This window comes from Lathyrus oleraceus, chromosome 5, assembly GCF_024323335.1.
Source record: "Lathyrus oleraceus cultivar Zhongwan6 chromosome 5, CAAS_Psat_ZW6_1.0, whole genome shotgun sequence".
Classification (NCBI taxonomy): Eukaryota; Viridiplantae; Streptophyta; class Magnoliopsida; order Fabales; family Fabaceae; genus Lathyrus; species Lathyrus oleraceus.
In genome coordinates this window covers 605,927,214-605,947,164 of record NC_066583.1, presented here as the reverse complement: position 1 = coordinate 605,947,164, position 19,951 = coordinate 605,927,214, and the positions used below count along the sequence as shown (strand labels likewise).

Here is a 19,951-nt window from a genome sequence, read left to right as displayed (position 1 = left end):
TCAAAAGTGCAGAAGTGTGTATACAAGGAGAAAAGTAGAAGACACTCATCAAAGAGCTGGAAGCTGAGAAGAAGAAGCATCTGACAGTCATAGATGGTCTAAATGGTGAGATAGTCTTGTTGACCTCTAAGCTAGATCAAATGACAAAATCCATCAGAATGCTGAATAAAGGAACTGACACTTTGGAAGAGATTCTAAAGGTGGGACAGAAATCAGGAACCATGTCTGGTTTAGGCTTTGCTAAGAAATCCTCAACTGAACACAAAAGCTCAAAGGCTGAAGTTCAAAAAGTCAAGCAGAAGTCACAGCCAATGTCATAACATTGGGGAAACCGGAGGATTAACCATCAGAAGAAGAAATTTCAAAGATGGAGATGTCACTACTGTGGAAAATTTGGTCACATAAAACCCTTATGTTACAGGATGCATGGTTACCCTAACCAGACCCCTCAAATCAGACCTAAGCAGAAGGCATCTAAGCATAATGCTCCCATCAAGAAACAACAATGGGTTGCTAGATTAACTCACACAGCTCTAAGGGCATCTACCAGAGAAGACTGGTACTTTGATAGTGGTTGCTCAAGACATATGACTGGTATGGAGAACTTATTGGTGGATATACAGCCTCATACTACCAGTTATGTGACCTTTGGTGATGGTGCTAAAGGAAAAATCAAAGGTGTTGGTAAGCTGGACAGTTCTGGAGTTCCAGAACTGAATAATGTGCTGTTAGTAAAAGGACTAACTGTTAATCTCATCTGCATAAGCCAGCTGTGTGATCAAGGTTTCTATGTTCAGTTCACTAAGGAATTATGTGTTGTGACGAATGGAGATAGTCAGGAAGTTATGAGAGGATCCAGATCCAAATATAACTGTTATCTATGGGAGCCTAAAGTCTCAAACTACTCCTCAATTTGCTCCTCAGCCAAGGAAGAACAGGAGGTGAAGCTGTGGCATAGACGTCTTGGACATCTTCATTTAAGAGGAATGAAAAAGATCATATCCAAGGAAGCAGTTAGAGGAATCCCAAAGCTGCTTATTGATGAAGGAAGAGTCTATGGAGAATTCCAGGTTGGCAAGCAAACCAAGATGTCACATCCTAAGCTGGGACATCCTACAACATCCAAAACTCTAGAACTTTTGCACATGGACTTAATGGGACCTATGCAGGTTGAAAGTATGGGTGGGAAGAGATATGCTTATGTGGTTGTTGATGACCATTCCAGATACACATGGATAAGCTTCATCAGAGAAAAATCAGATGCATTTGATGTCTTCAAAGATCTGTGCATCAGACTCCAAAGGGAAAAGGATAGTTGTGTTGTCTGAATTAGGAGTGACCATGGGACGGAGTTTAAAAATTCCAAGTTTGACGAGTTTTGCTCATCTGAAGGGATAAGTCATGAGTTTTCCTCACCTATCACTCCTCAGCAAAATGGGATAGTTGAAAGGAAAAACAGAACTATTCAAGAATCTGCTAGAGCTATGATTCATGCAAAGAAGCTTCCTATGCACTTTTGGGCTGAAGCTATGAATACAACTTGCTATGTTCACAATAGAGTTACCTTGAGAAAAGGAACCTCTTCCATTCTGTATGAAATATGGAAAGGCAGAAAACCTACTGTGAAGTACTTTCATATCTTTGGAAGCAAATGTTACATTCTTACAGATCGTGAGTAGAGAAGGAAAATGGACCCCAAAAGTGATGAGGGTATATTCCTAGGATACTCTACTAACAGCAGAGCTTACAGAGTTTTCAACTCCAGAACCAATGTCCTGATGGAATCCATAAATGTGATTGTGGATGATAAAGAGGAAGGAGCCAATGCCATAGAGGATGTTGGAACATTCCTTGAGACTTCAACAGACATACCAGTCAAGACTGAAGAGGTACAGGATACTCCTCCTGAATCTGAGGTAGATGCATCCAACAAGGTGCCTTCTATCAGAATTCAGAAAGACCACCCTAAGGATCTTATCATAGGGGATCCCAATAGTGGTGTGACTACCAGATCAAGGGAGAATAGCTCAAATTCCTGTTTTGTATCCAAGGTTGAACCAAAAAATATGAAAGAAGCCCTGACTGATGAATATTGGATCAATGCCATGCAAGATGAACTGGAGCAGTTTAAAAGGAATGAAGTTTGGAAGTTAGTTCCACGACCTGAAGGGACTAACATCATTGGTACCAAGTGGATCTACAAGAACAAGTCTGATGAGAAAGGAGTAATCACTAGGAATAAAGCAAGACTAGTGGCACAAGGATATACTCAAGTTGAAGGGGTTGATTTTGATGAGACTTTTGCACCAGTTGCAAGGCTTGAATAAATAAGATTGTTGTTAGGTGTTGCCTGCATTCTGAAGTTCAAATTGTTCCAAATGAATGTGAAGAGTGCCTTTTTAAGTGGCTACTTGAATGAAGAAGTCTATGTGGAACAACCTAAAGGGTTATGTGATCCTAACCTGCCAAAACATGTGTACAAGTTGAGGAAAGCTTTGTATGGGTTGAAGCAAGCTCCTAGAGCTTGGTATGAAAGGTTGACTGAATTTCTGACCTCTAATGGGTACAGAAAAGGAGGGATAGATAAGACCTTGTTTGTGAAGGATGAAGATAGAAAAATCATGATTGCCCAAATTTATGTGGATGATATTGTCTTTGGTGGAATGTCAGATAAAATGGTGAAACATTTTGTTAACCAGATGCAATCTGAATTTGAAATGAGTCTGGTTGGGGAATTGACTTATTTTCTTGGACTGCAAGTTAACCAAATGGAGGATTCTATGTTTCTCTCCCAAAGCAAATATGCCAAGAACATAGTTAAGAAGTTTGGTATGGATAATGCTAGTCACAAAAGAACTCCTGCACCTACTCATTTAAAATTAACTAAAGATGAAGGAGGTTATAGTGTTGATCAATGCTTGTATAGAAGCATGATAGGTAGTCTACTATATCTAACTGCCAGTAGACCTGATACTGCCTATGCAATTGGAGTGTGTGCTAGATACCAAGAAGAACCCAAAGTGAGTCACTTAAATCAAGTCAAGAGAATTCTCAAGTATATCAATGGGACTTGTGACTATGGTATGCTATACTCTCATGGCTCTGAGCCTGTCTTATCTGGGTATTGTGATGCTGATTGGGCTGGGAGTGTTGATGATAGAAAAAGCACATCAGTAGGATGTTTCTTTTTGGGAAACAATCTTATATCGTGGTTCAGCAAGAAACGGAACTGTGTATCATTGTCCACTGCAGAGGCTGAGTACATAGCAGCTGGAAGCAGTTGTTCCCAACTGGTATGGATGAAACAAATGTTGACTGAGTACAATGTCTCTCAGAATGTCATGCATTGTTCTGTGACAATCTCAGTGCCATCAATATTTCAAAGAATCCCATCCAACACAACAGGACCAAACATATTGACATTAGACATCACTACATCAGAGATCTGGTGGAAGACAAAGTGATTACCTGGGAACATGTAGCTACTGAACTACAACTTGCTGACATATTCACAAAGGCTTTGGATGCTAATCAGTTTGAAAATTTAAGGGGCAAATTGGGAATATGCCTTTCTGAGGAATTATAGCAACTAAGGATGCTAGGAATGTATTGTTTAATATTTCAAACTATTAAACAATTGAAAGTGTGCTCTGATTGGTCAACAGATCATAGCTATGTCACTTGCAACAAGTGTGCTAACAAGATGTTAAGGGGATATCCTAACATGAGACAGCCTATGTACCTGCTGGAGTTCAAGAACATGTTCATGCATGAGTGGTTCAAGATGTCATACACAAAGTCATGGCATCTGATATGGTTGTACCTGCTGTGAAGCAAGAGTGTGTGTCTACTTGATCAAAGCTGTGAAGCAAGATCAAGTGGGTGTTGTCTTGATCAAAGCTGTAAAGCAAGATCAAGAGGGGGTATTCTTGATTGAAACTTTGAAGTAAAATCAAGATTGTGTTTCTGAAATGTGTGCATAATTTATTTTGTTTTGGTCTGTAATATTAAGTGTTGCTTTGGCAACATTTTTGACAAAAAGGGGGAGTAACACCTGTACCCCAGGACAACAGATTTGTTATGCTTGAACAGATGTTGAAGATCCTCTAATCCAGAGGTTGTGCTGCAGCTTGATGTTCAACTTCTATGTGTGATGAGTGTGAGTGTGTTGCTGTTTGCTATCTACTTGTGCTGCTGCTGTTTGAAGTTTTTTTAAACTTCTATGTGTGCTGAGTGTGTCGCTGTTCAACCTCTATGTGTGCTGAGTGTATTAGCTATGTTATTTCTCTGCTAGGATGTGTGTTTTCCGCTGCTGTGAACTCTGTTGTGATGCCAAGTTGTTTTAGCCAAAAATTTGCCAAAGGGGGAGTTTGTAGATGTTTGATTGGCTGCATTTTGTGTTAAAACACTAACTGTACTCTGATGTCTTGACTGATGTCATGACATGCTTGAGTAGTATGCTGCAGGATTAGCTAATACAAGATTTACTGAATGTCAAACTGGATGTTATGACATTCATCCCTGACAACAGATACTGAACTATAGAATAGTTGGTTTTCTGTTATAGCTCAGTATTTAGTTCAGTCTGTTTTTCAGGAGAATAACAGACCTAGCACATAGCCTATTGTCTGAATGTCAAACTGAATGTTATGACATTCATCCTTGACAGCAGATACTGAATTATAGGCAGGTTGGCTTTTCTACTACAGTTCAGTATTTAGTTCAGTCTGTTTTTCAGGAGAATAACAGACCTAGCACATAGCCTATTGCCTGAATGTCAAACTGAATGTTATGACATTCATTCCTGACAGCAGATACTGAATTATAGGCAGGTTGGTTTTTCTACTACAGTTCAGTATTTATTTCAGTCTGTTTTTCAGGAGAATAACAGACCTAGCATATGGCCTGTGTTCTGGACGTCAAACTGAATGTTATGACATTCATTCCTGACAGCATATGCTAAAGTGTAGGCTAGTTAGTTTTTCTGTTTCAATATTTTTCTCAGGCTATTTTTCAGGAATCCAACAGCTGAGCCAAAATCCAGGAAACTAACAACTGAGCTACAATTAATACACCTAACAAATAGCCTATTTGTTAGCACCCTAATATGTGGAAATTAGGTTAACTTGTTTAACCTTAATTTTAGGAAATACAAGTTCAAGGCTCAAGTACTGCATTATAAAAGGATGGCAATCCTACTTTCAGCAATTCAGGGGTTTTAAGCGTGAAGCATTTATTATATCAATATATTTCACGACTAGATTTTATTTGTGTCTTGTATTAGGTTTAACTTGTGAGCCAAGCAATTATCACCTAGATGATTGCATTGGACTAAGATGTTCATTGAGTTGTAAGTGTTGTGTCACTCTAAGCTTTTAAGTGTGAGTGCTGTGTTTCTTGATTAAAGCTGTTAAGTACAATCAAGAGTTATTTGAAGTGTGTCTTCGCAATTAACTTTAAACTAATTAAAGGTTGTAATCACTGTGGTGATTGAGGGGGAGTGAGTAGGAACTCTGGTCTTAGTTTTAGATTGAAATTGCATTGGGTAGGTATTAAGTGATAAGATTAAACAGTTGGTTTAAGGCCTGAATTAATACTGCTAACAGTTGGTTCACTTAGGTAGCTTCTCTTGCTTTCTTGGTCATGGCGACGTTTTTCGCAGAGATTATGGGTGCAATTCTATCTATTGAGCATGTCATTGTTTCCCATTGACAATGCTTTTGGCTTGAAACAGACTCCATGATCGTTATACACTCCATATCTAACCCATATTTGGTGCCTTAGAATATTAGAAATCGTTGGTAACTGTCTCCTGGCCACCAAATCTATTCCTATTTTGGCCAACCACATTTATAGGGAGGGAAATCATTGTGCAAATATTTTAGCTAGTTTATGCCTTACCTTTAGTAGATATACATACCTATTGGGAGAACCTATATTTAGATGTAATTAATTCTTATTGAATGTACCTTCACGATTTGCCTAGATTTAGAGTTTTCTAACTTTTGAGGTTTTGACCTACACCCCCTCATTTTTGTTCATCTTTACTATTTTATATCATTTGGGTATGACCCGTTTTTTTTTAAAAACAAAGTGGATTGACAGTAACACTGGTGTATAAACCAATGAATTAGGATTCACACAAGTTGACTTTCCCAATGCAATTTATATGAATAAACCATTCATTATGGTATCCCAAGCAAAACAAGTTTTTTATGTCACTGATCCTTCTAACAATAGATGGAAATAAAGATTTAAATCTTGATATTTTTGTGTACCTTATATGCATAAAATGATTCAGATGATGTGCATGTTATTCATTATGATCATCAAGAAGATACATGTAAAAAATAACAAGTAAATATTTTATATAACTTAGTAATATATATTTATAATACTAAAATATTCACTTTATTTTTGAATATTTTTAATTAATAATTTTTTAACATGTAGAGATTTGGAGGGATACCATATGTTGTAGAGTTTTAGAAGTAAAAGAATGAGATATATTACCCCAAAAGTAAGTGGTAAAAATGTTTATTTGTGGCATTCATTTATTGAGATTGAATGATTAATTATTTTATTGATTTGTTGTTGTTGTTATTATTGTGTTAGTAAAAGATTTAGTGTTGTTATTATTGTAAGAATGTTGTTGTTAGTAAAATTTTTAGTGTTATTGTTGTTATTGAGATTGAATGTTCAATGTTGTTGTCTTCGTTGAGAACGTTGGTTTGAAGGTTTAATGTTGTTGTTCTGCTATCCTAATTGTTTTTAAATTTTGTTCAAATTATTTGTGTTTAACGACCAAATACCATTAACAGAAAAAGACTTTAGGACGTGTGTTCAAGTCAAACAACTTTGGTTTTGTTTCCTTTTTTGGCTAATCATTTGTATATATTTTAATTTCTTTGTAAAAAGAGAATGTGTGTGCCATTTTGGCTTTGGGGTAAATAATATATAGTTTTGGTACATAAGATACATGTAGTTTTAATTCATAAATGGGTCATTTGTTATGTTTCACAAAATATACAATTTATGTTATGTTTCAAAAAAATACAGGTTAAAGCGAAAAAAAAAAAAAAAAACAAGGTTTTCCCCTCGACTGGATCACCAAACCAAGGTAAAATCCCTACATCTAATACCTCGGATATAAGGGGTAACCAATAGAAAAACTTGAGTGTGCTTTCCAATTATAAAAATACAAAAAGTTGTTGTTGAAAATCGAACTGACAACCAATGCCACATTTCCCTTAAGTTAGAACTTTCAACTGAAGGAAAATATGGTGTGCTTTCTAATTTTCCCCCTCTTCCTTTGGTCTGAGGTGAAAAGTGGTAAACTTTCCATTACACCGTTCATTACTTTGCCTCCCAAACCAAAGTTAAATGCATTTTCTAGCCGAGATAAAAGAAAATATTCGTAGTAGTGATATATATATCAAAGAAATTTTAAATTAGAAAATAAATCAATTATCGATTTTGTATATTGTTTGAGATTTTAGATTTTCTGTTGAAGCTCATAAATATGAATCAAATCTCCTTGGAGAATCGTTCTTTAAGGTTTCTCCAAACATCAATGGAATTCTCCATGAATAGAATAGATTGAGCAATTAATTCAGAAATAGAACTTATAATCCAAGAATGTACCAACATGTTGCATAAATATCAAGCTCGATAAGAAAGATCAAGTGTACATAAGGAATAAAATTACTTCCATCAGTGAGCTCCAACTTCATCTTTCTACAAGATCTCTTCACATAGATTGAGCCAAAGAATGATAATTCAAACAAGTTAACTTCGAAGAAACAGAGACCGATGCATGTCCTTCACTAAGGTAGAAAAAAACTAGAGCGCATTGATCCAAGATTGGATCAGAAGGATGGTGGCATGATGGCATTGTGGAAGAACAATGCATAAATTATAGTGAATGTAGAGGAATTAGGATCTAAAGGCGCATAATACCATGTTGATCTAATGAAAGAATAAGAATAAGGAAATTGAGAGAGAAGAAAAGTTCATTTATTCAATCTTAATTGAATATAAAAGGGGATGGACTTTATTTATACGAATTCATTCAAAAAGAAAAAAATAAAATAAATTATTAAGAGTCCCACATGAGATGATGTATGACCTGAACATGTGTTTATAAGTGGTAGAAATTCTCACCCGACAAGCCGGTTTTGTAGGATTGTGTTAGGGAAAAATCCATTGAAAAAGAGAAAGGCATATGAAGAAAAATAAAATGTATTTCTTAGTAAGCCAAATAAGGTTGATCATCCTTAAATACACCAGATTAGCCCATAAACATAGTCGCAATAAGTTACAAAGAATAAAAACTAACTTAAAAATAAACTAAGCCCAAAAATAAATTAAGTGTTCAAACTAGAATAGATAGAAAACATTCCTAGTTTGTTAAACATAACAAAATAAGGACCAAGGTGAAAGGCCATGGTAAAATGTTAGTAACCTATTTTATAGATGGGATATGAATTAGATGGATGCTTGAGATTGAATTTTGTCTCAGACGACATGACAATCCATATCTATATGTTTGGTGCGCTCATGAAACACCAGATTATTGACGATATGGATGGCAGACCAGTTGTCAGAGTATATGTTAAAAGTTTTTTTGTGTGTTGGATGTCGAGATCATGGAGAAGGTACATTAACCATTGTTCCTCACATGTCACATTTGCTAAGGTGTTATACTCTACTTCCGAGGACGATCAAGACACTATGTTTTTCTTTTTGCGTTTCCACGAGATAATTGAAGTGGCAAGATAAAAACAAAATCTTGTAGTTGATCACCTTATTTCTGGACATGACCTCCAATCACCTTATGAGAAGGGTCCATTGGTGTATTTACTGGTTTTGTACCAAGGAGACCAGTTTCCTATAGGAAGTCGAGGTTGTATTTTTGTTGGAAGATGGATATGCCTTAATAAGACTGGGCCAGTTAGAATTCAAGGAAATATTTTAAATTGCGAAGGTCTTTGATGCTGGATTTTGAGTCCAATGTCGATTTTAAGTGTGATATTTCGTGTAAATCATTTCCTGCTAGCATTAAATTATCAACATAAACCAAGTCGGCGGTAAATAAGTTAGACAAAAGTTTAGTAAATAAGGGGTAGTCAGATTTTGATTGAATGTAGCCTAAGCTAATAAGAGGTGAAGTGAGTTTTTGGTTCCACGTCTACTAGCTTATTTTACAAACCATATTTTTATCGAAAACTTTTAGTCTGGAAGGGACTTTCATATACATGCATTCTTCTAAATCTCCTTGTAAAAAGGTTGTGTTGACATCTAATTGGTAGAGATACCAATATTTAGAGGCTGACAAAGATAGTAAGATGCATATAGTTGTCATTTTCACAACCAGACTAAGTTTTTAAGTAATCAAGACATTCAGTTTGATTAAGTCTTTTAGATACTAATCGCGCTTTATACCTCTCAACAATCCCATTGGCCAAAAAAATTATTTTGAAAATTCATTTGCAGCCAATAGATCTCTCGTTAGTTGGTAAAGGGATAAGATCCCAAGTGTTGTTAGTAGCTAGGGATTGAAGTTTATTGTTTATAGAAAGTTGTCAAATGAGATTGATAATTGTTTCATTATAAGAAGATGTTTAATGAGAGTTGAAAATTTTAAATTAAAGCATTTGTGAGAATTGGATAGGTCATCATAAGATATTCCCTTTTGAATGGGGTAAGGAGTACTACCTTTGATGTCAGAAAAAACCTTGGAAGTACCTTGGAGAAGGGAACAATGATAATCTTGGAGGTATTTAGGAGGACATGTGAGACAAGTTGATTTACGAAGTTGGTTAGGCGTGGAAGGTGTGTTATGGTGATTGGGTTGAGTGTCCAATGGGAAATTCTTAACTTGGTATCAAGAGCCTTTGGTTTGAAGATCTGGTGGGCCACCTATAATGAGGTTTATGCTATCGTACCATCCATATTTTATTTCCACGCTATAGATGTCCAGTCCTGAGCGTGGGAGTCTGTGTTAATAGTCTCACATCAAATAATATATCACTACTAGAAATTCGCTTTTAGTGACTAAAAAATTTCAATCACTTTAGCCACCCAATTAGCCACCAAACTTTGACATCATGTTAATAAAAAATTTAAAGTCGCTAAATCAGTCACTAAATAAAATTAACCATCAAATTAGTGACTGAAATTTTGTGACCATAATATTCAGTCATAAAATATATTTTTATACAAAATTAATTTATTAAAAAAATTTAATGACCGAAATTTCGTTCATTAATAATTTTGGTAGTTTTTTTTAAGTTACTATTTTCCTTCTAATTTTATCTATTTTTAAATATTTAATATTCATCCTAATTTTTAGATTTTAGTCAAAGTGTCACATTTTTGTTTTTATAACCTATAAAACATATATTTATATAAAAAAATTGATAAAAATAAATTTATTAATTTAATAAAAAATTATAATTTAAATAACATCATAATAGTTTAAATATATTCTAATAATATACATCAACTTAAATATGAAATTAACAATTGTTATAATGTGTCCCAGTTAGGGGTGTGCAAAAATAACCAATAACCATGAACCAAATTCCTATCCAAATTAATCTAAACTTTAAAACCCAACCCAAAATTATATTTTGAAATTGGTGGTCCATTTATCAAATTAAAAAAAAAACAGTAACCATTGTTACAAACCGAATCAAGTAAACGGTTAACATTTTTCAATAATCATTTCAAATCAACCCAAAACACAAATTACAGAATCCCTAATTCTCAAAAATCCAAACTTGTTTCATCTTTTTTTCTCTTCATCATTCTTCAAATTCCAAACTCTAATCCTTTCTTCTCAAACCCTTCAACTTGCAACTCAGAATTAGGATTTTATGGTTTCATGGAATCATCTCAATCAAAGCTTTGAAGTAAGTCTCTCGACGACGACATTGATTCCCCTAAGAGCTACAGTGTGAGTATCATCTTACTTTCCAGCACAATGCCTTTATTCTTTCTGTGTTATCGTATTGATTTTGGAAATACCAAATTCAATATTATTAATTGTTGAGTGCATATAAGGATGAGTATAATGCAATTGTTGAATGATTTTTTGTTTCTACAGACAGGTGTCTTTTGTGTCATTGCAGACATTCTCATAAAGGGAGAGGTTTATAGTAGCTATATTCAAGTATTCATCTCTATCTTCTATTTGCTTAGCCCAGAATTTGTTATATCATTACTTTGTCACTCATACTCATAATTTTTTTCTCCCACTTTACAATCTCTAACATGCCCCAATTCAAAAAATTGCAGGAACACCTGGCTCCTAGTGGATATCTTAAATTACGTTGTGAATGAAAACTCTAATATAAAGGATTTTTCACTTCAAGCTATGTATGATTCGTCGTCGCCCCGGTAAGAGTTTCCTTTAACTTTCTTACAATCTCTCCTTTAAATTTCATTCAGTATTGTTATTCACTTTTAAAATGGGTTATTTTACTCTAGTTTATGAATTCACTATTGATTGTGATCTTTGGAACTTTATCTTCCCATGTGAGTTTCATGTAAGGATTAGCAACACTGCCACAATTTCTCCCCAAAATGGGCACTTGAGGTATTGGATGCTGTCTTTGAACGTAAAAGCGGCGTTACAGTTAGTGTAAATATGCCACTGACAGATTGCACTATGCTACTGAGGCTGCCATAGTGAATGACAAACTAGGTGTAAATATCTTGATAATATTTTCATTGTTGTTTGGTGTAACTAAAACATTTGGATGAACTTGTGCTATAAAGTTCAGTGCAAATGCAGGCATCCCAAGCGCTTTTGACGGACGTCCCCGACGTGGCTTAATTAGTTGTTCATTATGGCTTGAACGACAATAGAAATTAAACAAAATAATTATTGCATATCTAGAATACAATAGGATATAAAAATGAAGTAGATTTTAATCAGAAAGGCATGTTGAATTAGCATATGTACTTAAAATGAGTTGTATACAACAACATTAACAACTTACTAATTCAAATATGAAGAAACTCCAAGTTCAAAGTTCAATTGAGGGAATACTTTAGGGATGTTATCACTCTGTATCTTTTTAGGACGACCACATCCTCGTTTGCATTGTATAACCTTAAAGGGGAGGTCTTTGTTGGTTTCTTCGAAAAACTTATCCATTAGGTTAGGCGCTAAGGAATTGATATTAGAAACCTTATTTTGTCCCCTATGGCCATGATAACTTTGCTGAGGTAGGGAATATTCAAACTTAGCACTTAGTGCCCTTCCTTTTGCAACAACTCGGTTAATGGCGGTTTGGTTAGATATTGATGGTGTAATATCAACAATGGGCCTTCTTAAACTCAATGAAGTGGGTGTCAATATGGTATGGTCGATAGTTAATGGGAAATGAGAAGATTGTGTTGTAGTATCTTTAGAAAAAATGCAGATGTATGACTATTGGTTAACAATTTGTGTTGCTTAATAAAAGTGTAGAAGGTAATAGTTTTCATTACAATATTCAACTTACAATCTACTATTACATTGAAAAACAATTTGAAATCCTTTACTGCGTGTTCACACCAAAAGATATGCTATGTACCGTTACATTGAACTTTGTTAAAATTTTAAGCAGCAATTTTGATGCAGTATGTTTGTGTCCAATGCGAGTTGCTTGATGCAGTTACCATGTGATGTAGTAAGTTGTTTACAATGTGTTGTCATGCAGTAGGTTTGTTGACAGAAAAATAGACCACAAAAATCGAAAGCATGTCAAATGGTGTGAATGTTCATGCCTTTTTAGGATATTTGTTCATGGATCTCACACCATAAAGATTGATGTCAATAACATTGTGACTGGTCATTAAAAAGACCATGAGGTGGTTCACAAACTTTACTATAAAACATAAATTGGAGTTGTGGATAAATGTAAATGTTTGTTTTAAAATAAAGTCAACTGTGTGTTTTTTTATTGTGTTTTTTTTATCATAATTTGTTTTCCTATTTTTAACAGAATCAAGATGACTAATGTTGGTACAACTTATGCAACATCCGAGAATACAGTTTCAACCCCTCCACCTACAATCTATAATGAAATGCCACCTCCTCACACTAAGAAGCGAAGGAATCGTTTAGAGGTTTGGAAGCATTTCATTGTATCGTCGGAAGAAGAACAAAAAGCTTCGTGCAAATACTGTGACTCGAAAGTTAAGTATAATAATGGAACTAGTTCCATGCATGCTCATGTATCGAGATGCCTTGTTTACAAGAGGCAAAGGACATCATCTTCTAAGACAAGTGTTGAAGAACATGTTGGCTCTCCTTTAATTGTCAAGTTTGACCAAGAAGCCATTAGAAGAGCATGGTTAAGATGTTCATAAACATGGAGATTCCTTTCCGGAAGGTTAAACATGGGTCTTTTTATGAATTTATGAGTCTCGCATCACCAAGATTTCAGATTTGTTCACGCATAACACTAGCGCGTGATGTCTTGAAACTATGGGATAATGAAAGAATGATTTTGAAAATTTCTCTCTCTCTGAATTGTCGAAGAGTTTGTCTCACTACTGATATGTGGACTTCTTCTTGTCAAAAGTTGAGTTATATGTGTGTGATAGCCCATTTCATTGATAATAATTGGCACTTACAGAAGAAGATTTTAACTTTTTGTCAAGTCACAAGTCATACAGGGGATGCTATTTGTGCAACAATGGAGATGTGCTTGAACAGTTGGGGGTTAAACCATGTGCTTAGTTTGACAGTTGATAATGCTTCATCTAATGATGTTGGGGTTGAGCGTCTCAAGAGAAGGCTTTTGTCTAGGAATAGTTTAGTTATGAGTGGAAACCATTTTCATATGCGGTGTTGTGCGCATATATTGAATTTAGTTGTGAAAGAAGGTTTGAAAGACATTGATGGCTCTATTGGTAGAATCCGTCATGCTGTGTGGTACGCTAGATCTTCTCCTGCGAGGCTTGCTAAATTCAAGGCATGTATTGATGAGGAAAGCATGGACTATAAAGGTTTAGTTTGGCTAGATGTTGAGACTCGTTGGAACTTAACATACTTGATGTTAGTATCCGCATCAAAACATGAGAGGACCTTTGAAGAATTAAGTTTTCGAGATAAAAAGTATGTGAATGAGTTGACAAAGAAGGGGAAAGGTGTTCCGACTGAATAAGATTGGAAGCATATTAACTTAATCATCCCATTCTTGAAGTTATTTTATGATGCTACCTTACACATATCGAGGTCATCTTATTTGACAAGCAATATTTATATGTTTGAGATCCTGGGTATTGGAAAGAGCATTATGGATATGTGTGCGTCTGAAGATGAGCATCTACGTTCAATAGCTCAAAAAATGAAGAAGAAATATGATAAATATTGGGGAGATCATGAGAAGCTTAACATGTTGTTGTTGATTGCTCTAGTATTCGACCCTAGGCGCAAGATTAGATTGGTCGATTGGATGGTAAGGCGATATTATAATAAGGATGATGCTGACACCTTGAAAGCAAATTTAGAGTCTAGCTTGAAATCTATTTATGAGGAATATTGTGTTGGATTTATGCCTCCTAAGGTAACTCAGATGAGTTGCAAGTTTTTGGTGGTGTTAGTGATCCTTATGGAACTGCTGAGTTCTATCTTTCAGAAGGGTGTGACAATGCGGATAATGAGTTAACTACTTATCTTGGAGAGAAGTTAGAGCATAACATGGAGATAAATGTTCTAGAGTGGTGGAAAGTGAACTCTGGCCGATATCCCATCCTTTCAAACATTGCAAGAGACATGTTGGCTATACCTATAAGCACAGTGGCTTCTGAATCTGCATTCAGTACAAGAGAAAGGGTGTTTGATCCATATCGCAGCTTATTAACACCTACAACAGTCGAAGCGTTGATATGCACCCAAGATTGGCTCAAAGGAACATCTTCCTCCTTGATTACAAATGAAGATTTTGATATTCTTGAGAGATTTGAGCAAGGTATGATAACTAAGTATATTCACTAATGTATTATTATTTATTATACTTGAGGCATAATGAAATCTCTTTATATGTTTTGTAGAATTACTTTATATGGAAGATGGTGTTAGCTGTTCAACCTCTTCAACTTCTGTTACACTCGAAGATGATTTAACGGTAAAGAATTCTAAAGTTTGTTTTTGCATATTCTACTCAATTTATTATATGTGCATTTTCTGCACTTGTGGGTTTATGTTGTTGCGTGATTTGTTTTGACTTAATGTGTTACTGAATCTTCCCTTACACGGGTCTCATATTTTTGTACTTTAAACTAGGCTCCTTAACTTGAATATATTCTTTTTTGAGATAATGAGTTTAAGTTAGATTTTGTTCGAGACATGGTCTTAGAAATCGGGTCGTCCATGTCTTAAAATGTAAAATAGACTTGTAATTTCACTGTTTTCACTTTTGAATATGCTAACATTCTTGTAATTTCATTTTATTTTATGCAGCATTAAGCTTATTGTAGAAGAAGCTGATTAATTGCTTATGGAACTAGAAGTGAAAAAACATAAAGATTCTTCATGTTTCATATTTTGTTATATTCATAGTGTAGGTTGAAGAATTTTATTGTTGTTAATTAGTCTAGTAACAAATTCAATGAAATTATTTCTGTTTTTAATCAAGATATTATTTGTGGAGATTATGATATTGTTTGTGGAGATTATAAGAGTTAAATTTAAAGCAGTTTTTTTAAATAACTATTTTTAACATAAACTAAGTTTAAAACTAGTTGAAATAAAAAGGCAGGTTAAAGAAATTAAAATTATTTTTGCTATAAAATTATTTCTTTTAAACCTGATTTATTTTTATAATTTTTTTTAAATTGTTTTTTTTATAAAATTGTTTTTTTATAAAACTATTTTTTTAAAGAAAATAAAAAACTGGTTTGAAAAATACCGATTTAAAACTCTTTTTTTAAAATTGATTTTTTTTCTATCTTATAGGTAATTATTTAATTTTGATTTTTTAGATTGAAATTTAGAAATAGTGATTGATTTCAAGAGCGATTGGATAGAGTTAAGAAGTTGTTGGAATGGAAATTAAATTTGAGGGAAATTTGGTTTTAAAATTGATCCAAACAAAAATTAATTTTTTTAATACAAACCGGTTATTAACCAAACCGATCCAAACATAAACCGATTTTAAAAATATAAACCGATTTTATCAAAGTGGTTTTAAAAACCAAACTGATCCATATATTTTATTCTATTTGGTTTGGGTTTTGAATCACGCACACCCCTAGTCTCAGTAGTAACGCGGATACTCTATAATCCAATGAGTTCGATATTTATATGAAGTAATTATTTTAATTTAACTTTAATTAAACCACTTCAATTAATATTAACTTGTTCACCTTAAAAAAAAAAAAAATTCCAAATAATAGCCTATATAAAAAAGAAGAAAAAAATCAATTAAGCTTCAAATCTTACCAATATCTAACATGGCGTAATCAAGAATGAAACAATGGCACTTGTTGTTTCTTTATATAATGGAGAGCTCATTTGGCAAATTCGATCCATTTGTGGACCTTAAAGCACGTGCACGTGTAATAAGCATATGCTTAATTAGTTCCCATGGAATAAATCCAACATTCTTTGGGTAACAATTGGAGTATTTCTTATATACTCTTTTTAAATAATTATTTATCTTTTTTTTTAAAAATGGCTCATGTTAAATGTGGCTAAAAAACATAATCCAACATTATCATTTCATCATATTAATTTTTAGTATACGTTATATTTTTTTAATTATCCATAAATTTTATTTTCATTCCGTATTAAGTATTATATCTATAAAAAATAAAATATTTTAAAATAAGTACCTTTAAGATAATCTATTGTACAATTTTATTTATTTATTTACCCCACAAGTAAAAAAAAGATGTGATACTTATGCAAGTAACCAGAATGAGCATGGTAAGGTTTTGCATTAAAATGAAGCCTAAAAAAAGAAAGTTATTTGTTGTATTAAATATCTTTCTTGATTAATGCATAGTCTGCAGTGCACCCCCTTGTTGTAGTCGAGCAAAATGTGCATCTTTTCAGTGTTTTGAGAGGAAACAGTGGATGTTGTTCCTTTTAATGAAATCAAACATTTGTTAATAGTGAAAAGTGAAAAACCACATAAAGTAGAAAGAGATAAGAAAGAAACCAAAAAAGCTGTTACATGTCATTATCAAAGGTTGTGGTGTGGGTACAAGATATGGCATTGCCTATTGAGAGGTACTACTACCTTTCTATATCATCCACCACCTTAATCATACCAACTACATGCCATATTATACCGACATTAAACTAAATTCACATCTTTTAAACATTATTTTACTAAAAGCATCATAGATATAACAAACCTTATGTTTTTTTAATAAATAATTAAAAACAAATTGATGTAATAATGAACAAACTTGTGATTAGATATTTTAGATAGTTGAATGTTGAACTAAAAAAGAAATGACTTATAATACTAGATACTATAGTTTGAGTTTGAAGACAAGTTGTTGTAATGTTACAATAGCATTTGTGGGGCTAAAAGAAGACCAAAAAGATCTTTACTCTCTTCTCTCATTGCACACTTTGTCACTCTTTTCACAAGCATCTACAACCTCTCATAGGCCAAAGGTACCATTTTTTTCTTCCCCTCATTCTGCATCCTCCACTCATAAACCTTCTGAACCCCATGTGACATGCATCACAGTTTTCAATGTCCTATTGTAGTTTGTGTTTTTACCCTTTCTCATTAAAATCAATGTTCAAAAAAGCTTAACAAATTTTATACTATTATCTTCATAAATTTTTGGGATTCTCAACTTCATTAATTTATTTACTATGTCCTTTTACTCTCTTTTAGCACATGAGTTGGTTCAAATCCCATAAGCAAAACATTGAGTGATTTACTTTTGTTGTTTTGTATACTCCATTCATGTTCATTCATTCACATGATGACATGAGAGGTTTCTTTCGATTACATGTTTTGGTTTGTTTGTAGCTGCAGATGAAGAAAATCTATAAGAAATTCAACATCAGTTAGAATCCAAAAAGAATCCAACTCTTATAGTGGATGTCATAATCAAGAATTTTGAGGCATAAACTTTAAACCAAGTGGCATCAAATTGCACATTAGAAAAAAAACATCATAAGCACAATAGAAGCATTGTTTTGAAATTTTCAAACTAGAGAAATTAATGGGAATGAAGAGTACTGGTGGAGAAATAGTTCAAGTTCAAGGAGGTCACATTGTTAGATCAACAGGTAGAAAAGATAGACATAGTAAGGTTTATACTGCGAAAGGCCCTCGCGATCGGCGCGTTCGATTATCTGCGCACACCGCGATACAATTCTACGATGTTCAAGATCGGCTCGGCTACGATAGGCCGAGTAAAGCTGTTGATTGGCTTATCAAGAAGGCTAAGTCTGCTATTGATAAACTTGATGAGCTTCCTCCATGGAATCCAATTCAAAATGCAACAGAAGGGTTTCAAGAGGAGGAGGATAACAATAATGGTTTAGAAACAAGTAAAATGGTTATTGCGGCGGAAAATTCAGAATCTTCTGGTTACAATTTGCAGCAGAATCATAACCATTCAGGTTTCATTCAATCAAGTATTGATAATGATGCTATCGCGTTTTTTCCGACGAGTTCTGTTGGCGATTCGATGAATTTTCAAAGCTACTCTTCTGATATAATCTCAAGAACAAACAACTCAACACAGGATCTTGGTCTTTCTCTTCATTCATTCCAAGACAATTCAGGTTCCAATGATCAAACACTTTTCTCTGAATCAAACCATGTTGGATTTGATGCTAATTATCATAGGATTGTGAATTGGAACAATGATCATCATGGAACAACAACTGATATGAATATGAATATGAATATGAACATGAATAGAACAGGTTTCATGGTTAATAATTCGCCCGCGTCGTTTCTAGGCCAAGGTTCGGCCTTTTCCTCCCATAGGGGGACCCTTCAGTCCAGTTTTTCGCCATCGCTTCGTCCTTGGAATGATATTCCAATGGCGGATTCATCTGTCGATCATCATAATCAAAAATCTCATCAGCCTATTCACCACGGTTCGATATTTGGTAGCAGGTTTTTGTCTGATGCTTTGACAGGTTTCTGTATTCCTGCTAGAATTCAAGGAGAGGATGAGAACCACGGAGTTGGCTCAGAACAGCCATCGTCGTCTTCTAATTCTCATCATTAACCAGAAACATGAACTGCATAATGCTGCAATCTTCATTTTCTATCAGGTATTCCACTAAGATTTTGATGTCATTACTCTTGACATTGCGAGAAAATACTATAAAATATTGCTGATGAAGCCTCAATCGCGGTCACATTGCGTCGCGAAATACAATTTTTTGTATGTAATGTTGCCTAGATTACGATCGGAGACCGATTAAATTTGTATGTTGAATGTTGTTATGCAGGGGCATTGTGTACCAGATATGGAAACATGGGAAGATTATGAAGGACAGAAAGTATGTCTGGTTGGATTCAACTATTTTGTACCTTTATTTTCTGTTATTGCAACCATTGACATTGGTGTTATTTTTTTATGTTTTTTGAAGCAACTGAAAGTGTGTTGACTACTTGTTTTTGATATATTTAAGCATAATGTATTATTTGATGATACTTTGCTGAATTAATATATGGCTTTGAGGTGGATTTTGTTTTGATCTTCATTGTGTGGTTAAAGGGGAGAAAATAATTGTTCATTTGTTGGTACAAATGAAGTGAACAACAGAGGTTTCGTTTTTATTTTTGCAAAACCTTGAGCAAAAATAATAAATGAAAACGTCTTACTGTTTATACTCAAATAATTCATACTAATGTTGTAGTGATATCTTGGCAATTAGATTGTGCGGGGTGTGTATTGTATGAGATGCAGATGGAATCGCTCTCTTATATATAAGAAAATAAGATACAAAATAATA

General features: G+C 34.1%; 1 protein-coding gene across 2 annotated transcripts; it reads left to right on the top strand.

Annotated features, from left to right (window-relative positions):
* Positions 1-17,386: 17,386 nt before the first annotated feature.
* On the top strand, positions 17,387-19,693 carry LOC127086956 (transcription factor TCP4). 2 transcript variants are annotated; one of them, XM_051027772.1, is made up of 3 exons: positions 17,387-17,632; positions 18,000-19,264; positions 19,445-19,693. In XM_051027772.1, the coding sequence occupies exon 2, from the start codon at positions 18,196-18,198 to the stop codon at positions 19,216-19,218; it is 1,023 nt and encodes a 340-aa protein (XP_050883729.1). In that variant the 5' UTR covers positions 17,387-17,632; positions 18,000-18,195; the 3' UTR covers positions 19,219-19,264; positions 19,445-19,693. The 2 variants fall into 2 exon arrangements, with proteins under 2 accessions (XP_050883729.1, XP_050883730.1); XM_051027773.1 differs by having other exon boundaries at positions 17,388-17,632; positions 18,006-19,264.
* The last annotated feature ends 258 nt before the right edge of the window (positions 19,694-19,951 follow it).